This window comes from Lepidochelys kempii, chromosome 11, assembly GCF_965140265.1.
Source record: "Lepidochelys kempii isolate rLepKem1 chromosome 11, rLepKem1.hap2, whole genome shotgun sequence".
In the NCBI taxonomy this organism is placed as follows: domain Eukaryota; kingdom Metazoa; phylum Chordata; order Testudines; family Cheloniidae; genus Lepidochelys; species Lepidochelys kempii.
Window position 1 is genome coordinate 33,031,276 of NC_133266.1, and position 12,272 is coordinate 33,043,547.

Consider the following 12,272-nt stretch of genomic DNA (forward strand, 5'->3'; position numbering starts at 1 on the left):
ACTGAGTTGCCAATGTGCTTCAGGCTTGACAGGGCTCCCTGCCAGGGGATGAATGAATTCTTTGCATTAGGAAATACTGAACAGTGTTCAGAGAGAAACAACATTCAAACACTACAGAGCTGTTCTATATATAAACTGGTGACCTAACGATGAAAGGCTCTGCTTGCTATTACTGATCCATTGAGTCAGCCATTCGGAAATACAACTTAAAAGGTGTTTAATAAAACAATAGGCATTTGGTTACTTTAGACTGAGATACCAAATGGAAGATGCTTTTTAATCTCTTAAAAATGATTCCCATTTGATACTTTTACTTTAAAACCAAACACAGAAGTAATAGCTATTTTACCTTTACATTCTTTCCATGGTCCAAATTCCACTATCCTTACTTGTGCAATAATCCTACTGAAGTCAGTGGGTAAAAGCCTGGCCCCATTGAAGTCAATGGCAAAACTCCCATTGACTTCAATGGAACCATGATTTTGCTCAGTGAGACTATTCATGTGGTTAAGGAAGCAGGATTTCATGCTATTTGTAACTTTCACTGACTTCAGTATGAGTTAAGGGAATGGAAGGACTGCAGATCTGGCCCCTCTGCATATGCATAGCTTCCACTATGAGTTGTGAAAGAATAGTGAAAAATACAGATGCCTAATTAACTTATTCCAGTTCTAGTGATTAGATTTACAGTAAGCCTTTCACACTGCAATTATTTCACATGCTGTTATATTGTCTCACTTTATTTCTAAAGATGTTTTAAAGTTTCTTCGAACACAAATATATATCATAGGTCCCAATCCACTAATGAATAGTGTTAATCAGCTTCTATCTGAACAAAAAAATGTTCCATTAACTAATACCCAAGGTTCTATTTTCACTATTTTGGGGAAAGAGCTGAGATTTTAACAAATAAAATCAAATACTTGTGCTGTAAGTTTCAGAGCAATATATACATCATTCTGATGTGCTGGAATTTAATCTGAAGTCTGGTTACTGAGGTAGAACAACTTGAACTGATTTCAAGCTGCTTAAAAGATATTCTGCAATTCAAATAGAGAGAGGTGATGACCGCAGAACAATGGACATCTGTTTTTATGTATCTCCAGACATTAAGGGCTCATCCAGCCTTACCAATTGACTTCAGTAGATTTTGGATCAGACCCAGAAAAACAGGTCTGAGTCCGATCTACATAATAAATCAATTCACAGCACATCCTGTATTTGCAATGTATGGACATAAAAGCTTGAAGTTAAACAGGCTGTTGGAATAATGATTTATTTCAAAATGGCCACCTTCAAGGATTTTTAGATCAAAATTTTGGTTTAATGCAGAGAAAAATATAGTTTTTGTTAGTCTGTCAATAGGTTAACATGTTGTTTCTTAAAAATATTTTCAGATGGCATATGTATCTGTTATAAAAATAGTCTGCACTCTGAATCTCTTTATCATGGACCAGAAGGTTAAAACATTTAAGAAGAAACTAATATCTAGGTCAATACAAAAAGAAAAGGAGTACTTGTGGCACCTTAGAGACTAACCAATTTATTTGAGCATAAGCTTTCGTGAGCTACAAAAGCTTATGCTCAAATAAATTGGTTAGTCTCTAAGGGCCACAAGTACTCCTTTTCTTTTTGCGAATACAGACTAACACGGCTGTTACTCTGAAATAGGTCAATACAGTATTTTTTCTCTCTAAAAAAATCTTGATACTGTTATTTGCATGTTATCACATCAGCTGTTTTTTCAGTACTATGCATGCATTTTTGACAAAGGGTCTATGGCAAGTAGTTAGCAACTCTAGTTAAAAACTCAGTTTTTAAGGTCCTTATTAAAGTCACTGCCATGAATAGCAAGGGGAATTAGTAATTAATAACTGCTTATTTTGAAAAACTGCGAAAAAGGGTCAAATATATTCTCTTGTACTAGAATAAATGGACTGGCAGGTTAAAATATGCTGCTGCTATGGAAAAATCTCATCATTTGTTTGTGTGATATCCACAAAACTATAGGTCTGATAATTACATCCATGCCTTATGTATGAAATTCTCTTCTATTCAAAGGGCTTGCACAATAGCCTGTGCAGCTCCTAGGCATATCTTGCAAGTCTAATTAGGATTAAGTGGTGTATAGGCCTTGTGTGGGATCTCTGCACAGGAGGTAAATTTTTCAAAACCCTCAGGGTCATCTTCAGGTTTAAAGCTGCTCTATTGAGTTTTCTGAACGATGACATGCATTTCTATTTTGTACTAGAACCTCTCCAGTAGAACTCAGAGGAAAGAGGAGGAAGAGATCTGGCTGTGCTTAAACAGGATTCACTTTTGGCAGTGCCTTAGGATGGGTCCTTAAAGAAAAAGGTAGAACATCAAAGGGAGAAGATTCAGGGGCAGGGAAGGAGACAGGCAAAGAAAGAGGGAAAGGCAAAGAGGTTGAGGAGATATTTGTGTGAGTTTTGGATCCATGTAAGCTAGGCTATAAATTCAGTTGTTTCTGATGAAATCACTAGGGGGTCCTGATCCAGGCCCATAGTTTGGCATCAGGACCCCCTAGCCCTGCTGGCATTAAATTTTTTATTTTATGTAAGCCAACAGCGTAGACTGATTGTGTTTGGGTATGCACCATGTGTTGGGCACTGTAGTGTGAACAACGTGAAGTAAAATTCACCATAAATAGCAAATACAAGTTAGACTTACCAAAATGTGCTTACTGATGATGAATTTTTATTCTATTTGTGGAGCAAATTCCACAGAAATCGTCAGTGCTTTTTTCTTTAAGACTAATTTGTGGGTCTGAATGTTAAATGTGTTTCTTTGTAACGTTCCTCTTAATTTTTAGTCATACAGCAGTTATCTACAATACCTTCAATACACACAAAATATATTTGCTCTAGCTGAATTATATCACTAAGATGTGCTAACAAACATCCATGTAATCAGTTATAAAGAAATAAAAACAAAATAGTGCTTTTATATTTCTTGTCATTAAAACTAATTTTCCAGTGTCTGAAGTGCTAATAGAAATCTGCAGTAATGTCCACTTTTTGCTTTTCTTGGTGCTTGTAAGTTACATTTTTAAATGTAGTTGTTGAGCCTCTGTACAGGGGATTTGTTCCCTAAAAACAACAACAAAAGAAAAAAGCTAGTAAGTTAAATATAATTTTTCTTAAATCTGCCATTTGACCATTGACTCATTTGCATATGTATGTAGGTGCAATCCATTAACTTTAATGCTACCTCTTTAGCTTTACAGCAGTGTGGGTCATCATCATGTAAATGATTCCTGACCTGATTCAGTCTGGTGATGCAAACCACACACAAACTCAGTAATATCTTTCATTCCTTATATGTGCAAGTAATGTGCTTATTGCTGCATTACAGAATATAGCAAGTAAACTTGTCATGTGCGGATCCACTGAAGATCGTAATATGGCATAATTATGATCAGGCTACACAGAGCATAACAAATCAATCCAGAACTAGGAAAAATGTAACAAACAAACCTGCCTCCCAGGTTAAAAAAACAAATCTAGTGAAACAGTATGTTGTCAAAGATGTAGTTAACCATGTGTCTTAGATTATTTTCATGCAGAGCATCATGACTGGATCATTCTAGAAGGAAAAGACTATAAAAAGTGTTTTCTGTAAAGGGTCATTTAAATTGTTTATGCTGCCACCATTCCCCTACTTGATCTCTGCAGGCTACTCAGATGAAAGGGTTGTTTCCCTGGTCCCTTGATAGTAGATGTAACAGAGTGGCAGATCAGTCTAAAACTTCCCAGTTTTAATCACATATAACTATGAATAATCAAATAATAGATTTATTATTTCTAGCACTCAGAACTATGGGCCCAGTAAAAAACAGCAATAGATGCGTTTTAAAATGATAGTAAGAACACTGTGTACACTTATTACAGAATTTAAAACTTTATATACAGGAAAAGGAGTACTTGTGGCACCTTAGAGACTAACCAATTTATTAGAGCATAAGCTACAGCTCACGAAAGCTTATGCTCTAATAAATTGGTTAGTCTCTAAGGTGCCACAAGTACTCCTTTTCTTTTTGCGAATACAGACTAACACGGCTGTTACTCTGAAACCTGTCTTTATATACAGGAGAAGTCATGCATCAATCCCCCTTCAGGCAAGTGTGCTTTGCTGGCCTGCGCCTGTGGAATAAGATCCCTTCCAGTGGTATCAGCGGTTTTGTGCTATCTGAAACTATAGATCTCCTTGCCTTGAGGATTACAAAGCTGTCCAAGTTCTTAACACACAGTCATTTACCACCCACAATGAGCTTGAGCACTCCTTCTCCCCTTGAGGCCAGTCCCTCACTGAACCACCTTCCTTACGTAGGCACTTAAAAGTTGCCTCCAGATGGCATTTCTGCTTTCAACATTGACACTGAAATGTCTCTCCTCAAAGTTCCCCATCATATCGCCGAATCCTTCAAGCAGAGTGTGTCTAATTACACAGATGGTCGAATTATATTTTGCAGTACAATTTCCTGAATTATTTTTAGGGGATTTTTAGGCAAATTCTCTCCATTCTTCTTCCACTTTTCCCTCATTCTAACAATCTTCAGGTGAATCCCCCATGCTCACCCTAGACCCACAGAAACTGGCTGGTTGCAGCTTTCTCAGCAGCTTGTCAATGTTATGGTCAGATGCAGCTACTGGAGGCGAGGTGTCCTGGCTCTCGTACGGATTCCCTCTGTGGTCTCTAGCAAGTGCCTTAACTACCTCAGTTGTCTGTGTGCAAAATGGTGCTAATACTACTTTCCTACCTGAGGATTAGTTAGATGATGATGGAGAAGTGCTTTGAAAATGAAAGGTGCTAGATAAGTATTAGGTAATGCATATCAGTTCCAGCTTTAATTAATTACCAACCCATGTAAATGCGCAATGTGTTATTTTCTGTTTTAGATTTTTAACCACAAAGTTTGCACCTTAATTTCAGTTATGTGCCAATCCTAGATAAAATGTTCTGTAGTCACTTTGGGGGTGGGGGGGAATGATTCACCATTAAACTGCTCTGTTAATGTTAAAGATATTACTCATTTGTCAAGCCTGTTTTTTTTCTATAAAAACATAAATTTGTGCCAATTAGTATATGTTATGTATATTTACATAAATGTGTTCATTGCTTCTTTTAATCATGTTTAAACAAAGTTGTAGCAACTCACTAATCTGCAGTTGATATTGCATGTCTTTTCAGGTCTGCTGGTTAACCCAGTTTTACTGCTACCAACACAGTGAAATGTCACGTAACAGTTTTCTCTTTGAATAAAAATGTTCTCGCAAAATGCTGCTTTTATATGCAAGTAGTACTAATGAGGCAGTTAAAGTGTTTGTTGTATAGCAACATTGACATTACCATTATTTGGCCATGCAGAGAACTAAGGGGGAGTAAGAGCTGTTCAGAGTGTGGCTCTGGCTACAGGGGGAGATCAGAGAATGCTCAATCAGGACTCTCCACTATAAGCAAGTGGTGTGTGGGGGGAAGACATGGGATGGATGGGGCAGGGAATGGGAACCTTGGGTCCACCACGCTACTCACCAGTCAGAATAGCTGGCTGAGTTCACAGGGTGGGAGAGCAAACTGCACTCCAAAACAGGGGTGAAGTAACTTACTCAGAGGAAGGGGAGAACTGGAGTGGAATTGTATTTCTGAGACATAATTCTTTGCCTGATCTTCTCTTGGAACGGCACAGTTGCACACTGTCCCTTGCTCTGGACTGAGCTTAGTGGCTCAATTTAGCTCAAAGTGCTTTCCAAACTATGTTGTAAGCTGCTGAGTGCCTTCAGTCTTCATAGTCAATGGAAGTCGAGGATGCTCAGCTCCTCACAAGATCAGGGTCTCTGATTTTGCTTACCCATGTAGTACAGGCATTTCTGGGGTGAAATGCATCAGCTATTTAAGAGATGAGCCTAAACCTTGGAACAAAGTTCACAGCTTACACCTAGCTCCATAACATAAGAATGGCCATACTGGGTCAGACCAATGGTCCTTCTAGCCCAGTATCCTGTCTTCTGATAGTGGCCAGTGCCAGGTGCTTCAGAGGGAATGAACAGAAAAGGTAATCATTAAGTGATCCAGCCCCTGTCACCCATTCCCAGCTTCTGGCAAACATCCCCAGCTTAAACATCCCTGAACATGGGGACAGTCCAGATCCAGAACCTTGACATTTGGGAGTTTGGTTTTGCCTGTTATAAAACTTTAAGGGTACACAGTAACTCCACCAAATAGTTTAAGACAGGAGTGAGGAATACAATAGCTGAGAGTACAGGAAGAATTTAGATAAGCTGAATGTAGTTGAAATTTGGGCAGCTCACTTCACCCCTGCTCTTGTAGATAGCTCCCCTGGGATTTTTAATATAACAATATGTCAACTCCAAAGCTATGCACTTCTTTCAGAACAAAACCTGAAACAATGCAGAAAACCTCTGTGGTTCCAAGCTTTGGATGAAAACGAGGCTTCTTTATCTTTTACACAAACTTTTAGCCGAGGTTCAGGATCCTGAGATGCATGTAAACCTCAGAATGCTTAAGTGGCCTCCCACTTTCCCAAAAGGTCTCCTCCCACCACAGGCCTGTGATCTTTCATTTATCTGTTGTCAGTCTTCTTGGGGCATAGCAGTGGCTTCCCCATCTCCTACCAGTGTCACTATGGGAAGCTAACAGGCCTTGGAAATACCTTCTCTCCCACTTTCAGCAAGAGAGGTGGAAGTGGAAGACATATGCTGTCAGAATTCTATTCAGCTCTACTGTAGTCAGACACTTCAGACTGTACCACATGGTTAATTAGGGAAACCCCAGGGATTTTCAGGGCTAACACTAGGTATGTTAATGCTGGTTTCCAGTGCCCTTTGTCTGGCCTCACTGATTTTCCCTTCAAAAGCACCTTTATTTTCCCTCCTATTTCTTCACCTACATCTTACCAGCGTTGGCTAACCAAAGGCATTATGGAAAAATTCTTGGAGTTAAATTGTACCTATTTTTCTTTCTCAGATGTGGAGAATAATGTAGTGACTGGTCCTGCTGAAGTGTGTCAATCATGATGCTACTCTGCTCAGTGTTTCTTTGCCTTAGTCAATGAATCACTATTTAATTCATCATAATACTATTGCAAAAAAGCAAAAGTTCCAGGCAGAAGGAACAGGGGAAAAGGAACATGTGATATTTACGGGAACAAGACTGTGCCTCTAATATTAATCAAGCTATTCACTAACAGATGTATATAAAATGATTCATTAGATGCCCTTGTCAGTTAAAAAACTGACATCTCAGTGCATCATATTTGTGCGTGGAAGAAATAAAATGAAGAATATTAAAATCCATCTATTTTTCATTCATTCCTAAAAACCCATTACAATTTTAATTTATAGCATGCTATATAGTGAAAAATCTACCGACACAAGAGCATGGTTTGGGAAATCTGTCCAATTCCTTTATTATTTGAGAACCATTGAGCCAAATCACAGAGACTTATATAAAATTAATGCAAGTACATACCGTTTGCCATTTGGCCTTTGATCTTTCTGCTTCAAACTTGGCAACCTCTTTTCGGTCTTGAAAAGAAACTAGCAATTTCCATATACAAAGTAGAACAGTGCCCATCAGAAGGATAGCAAGAGAAACACCCAGCATTATCATTGGAATGTTTGGAGGCTGTGGGCAATCTGTGGAAACAAAGCAAGGTATAAGTGTTATTTACAAGTATAGCTAATTAAAAACAGCTGAGAGGAACCTGCTTGTTTTCCTTGCTGGGTGTTGCATGTGCCTTTTCTTTCAAGTTCATGTACGTTTGCAGTCCCTGAATACAAACCCAAGAATTCAAAGTGAAACTCAGCTGAAATATTTCGGAGTAGCAGCTGTGTTAGTCTGTATTCGCAAAAAGAAAAGGAGTACTTGTGGCACCTTAGAGACTAACCAATTTATTTGAGCATAAGCTTTCGTGAGCTACAGTTCACTTCATCGGATGCATTCAGTGGAAAATACAGTGGGGAGATTTATATACATAGAGAACATGAAACAATGGGTGTTACCATACACACTGTAACCAGAGTGATCACTTAAGGTGAGCTATTACCTGAAGCCACCATTTAGCTCCGATTTCCGTGAAATTCAAACCAGGTTTAGGAAAAGGTTTGAGAAACTGGCCCAGAAGGATTATACTGCAAGGGTAAAAAGTATTCACTACGGAGGTTTCTCATAGCTCTAATACAAAATTAACTAGATACAGATTCTCTGGACTAAATTTGGAACACCAAAAAAAAAAAAAGTGATTTTTCCAAAATAAATGAGAAAAGTGGTTGGCTTAGTGGTAGCATGAAGTCTCACAATAGTCTCACTTCTTGGATTTACGGCACTCAGGCATATTGCAGAGGGAAAGATGCTGATTAGATTGTCGGCTTTTTAGTGGATGACTACTAAAACTTATGCTCTAATAAATTTGTTAGTCTCTAAGGTGCCACAAGTCCTCCTTTTCTTTTTACTAACACAGGGAAACAGCATTGGTGAAATGGAGAAGCTTGGGGGAAATGGCATCTCAAAAATAAAGAAAAGCAAGAAAATCCAATATTCCCCTTCAGATGCCTCAGATGTGGGACTGGGATTTGACTCATATAAATAAGATTAGAGTTGCTCGGATAAATTTACAACAGAACCATTTTCCATCAAAGAATGCAGTTCTGTCGAAAATCGAAACACTGGGAAATCATGTCAATTTTGCAGAAAGTTCATTCAGGAGAAAAAACAAGGGGAAAAGTTCAGACAACGTTGAAATGTCTCATTTCAACATTTTCAGCATGAAATATTTCAATTTTTTATATTGAAACAACTTTGGAATTTTTAAAACCCTGTATGATTCCTTTATATTACAATATATAATGTAACATTTTTTAAAAAATCATAATATCAGTGAAACATCTTGATTTTGTCCAAACAAAATGTTCCAATTGATCCAAAATGATTATTTTTCTGGAATTTTCCTTCATGGAGCATTTTGAAATGTTCAGGTTTTGTTCTGATTCAGAGTGAAGCCAAATTTTGAATCAAAATTCTCTGCAAAACAGAATTTCCATTTTTCACACAGGTCTAAATGAGATATAGAAAGACTTCTGCTGTTTTCTTATGTCCACTGCCATAATGTAAACAGTATTGCTAACCTAGCTCCCACTCGAGTCCATGACAAAACTCTCATTGACTTCAGTTGGGCAGATCAGACCCCTAGAAACTAAACTGAAGTTGCTTTGTCTTGGGCTCCATTGATTTGAATATACTCAAAAATACAGACATGGTTTTGCCCACGTGAATCCACTGAGTTCTGAACAGATGTCATTGTCAGCCCTATTTGAAATGGTCATGTCCTTTTCATTCAGTGACCAAACCTCATGAGTAAAGATGGAGTGAAGGTAAGCTGAAGTATTGGATAAGGAGATACTGCATAAAATCAGATGCCCAATTTTCAAACAAAAGCACCTAAGTAGGACTCAGAATAACACATTTGATTGCTCAGTTTGGTACTTCAGTGCATATATGTTCATTATACACACCTGGGTGCTAATTACAAGGGTTCAGGTGTGGGATTTGTAAAGTTGTTAGGGTGCCTGTGTTTAAAAACAGGAACTAACATCTTTGAACCAGACAGAAGTATTCTAGACACCTCATTTTTGGAAATGTTTCACTTTCATTTCCATGGTGAATGTAAGTTGTTACCATGCTAGAAGTTCAATACCACTTTTTAAATGGCTTCATTTTGTTGTTGTTCTATAAATGCTAGCTAGCAATCCTAGATCAAACATGGGCATTTTAGAATAGAAAATCAGTATTATTCTGGGATAGATTTTTTTTCTAGAACTCAACATAATAATAGGCTTGTAAAGCCAAGAGGGCATGTTCTTTTTGTCAGCTCTCAATTAAAGGATCATTTTAATATTAACCAGTATTACTCATAAAAGTACATTACTATTTTATGAAATTTTCTTCTGAACCATGGTCTGATGACATTTAGAATTCATTTCAGTTTGGCATAATTTACACACATTTTATTTTGCATGACTATTTTGATTGATGTCATTACGCAACTCATTTTGAGAGGTCTAGTTTGAACACTGAAGGAAGGCATTAGCTGTTCGTACAGACTGAACTTCAGATCCACAAGTGAAAATGAGCTTTGGAGTGTTCATGGTGTTCTCATCTTATTTCACATTTGCATACATCACAAAACCACAGCATAATTGTTCCTCTGCTTGAGACAGGCTCAGAAGTGGAACAGATTAGAATTTAGGTTTATTGTCAGAATTCTGTGGGGAATGCTCCAAAGCATTTGCATGCAGTGTGCCTGTGTTAAGCTATTTCTATCAATCCTTTTTAAATAAACACAGTAAATATATTTAATAAAGAGACTATCCTACAGCTATGAAAATATTTTATGATCTTGAATCTGGCGAGTGCAGTTTACACGTGTATACCTTCCATCTTTTTTGTAAAGCTTTGTTGCAACATTCTTTGGTATAAAGCTACTGTATATAATGGCACACTACTATTATTAAACAATAATATTCTTACAGAAGTAGCTGATTATTTCCAGTGCAATCACTTTAATTCCTGAGACAGATACTGCAGAAACACTGCACGCAGAATTAATAAAGAAGATGAATGGCTGGAGAACTTTTCCAAACCTCAAGTTATACTGCCAGAAGAAAAGCAAGCATGTGCAGTGCTTTCCTTAATGATGTAACTAACTTTTAGCAGTGAGACACTGGGTGTGTCTAGGGTTGGCAGGCATCTGGTTTTCGACTGGACTGCCCAGTTGAAAAGGGACCCTGGCAGCTCCAGTTAGCTCTGGCTGTTAAAAATCCAGTTGGCGGCACAGCGGGGGCCTGGGGCTAAAGCAGGCTCCCTGCCTGCTCTAGGTCTGCGCAGCTCCCAGAAGCAACCACTATGTCTTTGTGTTCCCTGGTGCATGGGTGACCAGGGAGGCTCCACGTGCTGCCCCTGCGCCAACTGCCAGCTCCACAGCTCCCATTGACCGGGAACCACAACCAATGGGAGCCGCAGGGGCGGCACCTGCGGGCACGAGGGCTGCGCACAGAGCCTCCCTGGCGACCCAAGCACCCAGGGACTTGGCGGTCACTTCCTGGGAGCCACAGTAAGCACCACTGGGACCCTACTCCAACCCCCTGCCCAGAGTCCTGTCCCACGCCCAAACTCCCTCCTGGAGCCCTCACCCTGCACCCTCCCAACACCCCAACTCCCTGCCCCAACTGGGAGCTCTCTCCCATAACCTGAACCCCTAATGTCTGGCCCCACCCCTAGCCCAGAACCCAGACCCCCCACATCCGAACCCCCTACCCCAGCCCAGAGCCCTCTCCTTCACCCCAAACCCATCATTCCTGGCCCCATCCCAGAGCCCATACCCCCAGCTAGAGCCCTCACACCGCACCAACACCTCAACCCCCTGACCCAGCCCTTTGAAAGTGAGAGAGGGTGGGGGAGAGGGAGCGACAGAGGGAAGAGGTGTTTGGTTTTGTGCCATTAGAAAGTTGGCAACCCTAGGTGTGTCCAAAAATGTATTTGTCTGCCTGGAAATAGCCTGTCTAGTAATTGAGAAGAAGAGTGTGTTCTCTCATGTCCCACATAATTAGGATCTTTAAATGAAAGACAAGACAAGACAAATAACACAATAGATAAAGAAATATTTTTAAATGAAAGGACATACCTTATTAAAAATAACTGTTCAATATCTAGGGTAACTTTGTGAAAATCATTCAAAACTTGGTAATAGTGCTGTGTTAAATGTAATTATGTGGGCTAGGCATGATTTTAAAAATATTTGCACATCATATAAAATATTTGCTTCATCATGTCTAGTGTAGCTATTATGGATACTTGTTAATCTATTAAAAATTTTTTGTATCTATATGAATAAGATTTTACAGGTAATTTGTCATGTAATGTGATGGTATTTGGTATCATCATCGTTTTCATAATGTTTAGTACTCCCATAGTACTTTTGAAAAAACTAACTAACTTATCCTCACATCACTTCTGTGTTGTAGAGAATTAAATGTTATCCAAACTCTACAGATAAGAAAATTGAAACAGAGAGAGAGTGACTTGCCTCAAGGCCACAGAGGGAGTCAGAGCTGGATTTAGATCAGCAATGTCTCGCTCCTAGCCTTGTGCTCAGTCCACTAGTCCATACTGCTAGTATTGCGAGAACAGTCATGTCTCATTTCAACATCATATGAAAGAAATATTTTAGAAGGTGC

General features: G+C 39.0%; 1 protein-coding gene across 2 annotated transcripts in view; it reads right to left on the reverse strand.

Moving 5' to 3' along the window:
• Positions 1 to 3,000: 3,000 nt before the first annotated feature.
• The window catches only part of ITGB6 (integrin subunit beta 6), a 46,270-nt gene continuing 36,998 nt past the window's right edge, over positions 3,001 to 12,272 (reverse strand). For both annotated transcript variants that reach the window (XM_073304735.1, XM_073304734.1), the window contains exons 15-16: positions 7,510 to 7,676; positions 3,001 to 3,110 (exon numbers count right to left, since the gene is read on the reverse strand). In XM_073304735.1, the coding sequence (XP_073160836.1) occupies positions 3,009 to 3,110; positions 7,510 to 7,676 (269 nt within the window). In that variant the 3' untranslated portion in view covers positions 3,001 to 3,008. The remainder of the gene's footprint in view (positions 3,111 to 7,509; positions 7,677 to 12,272) is intronic.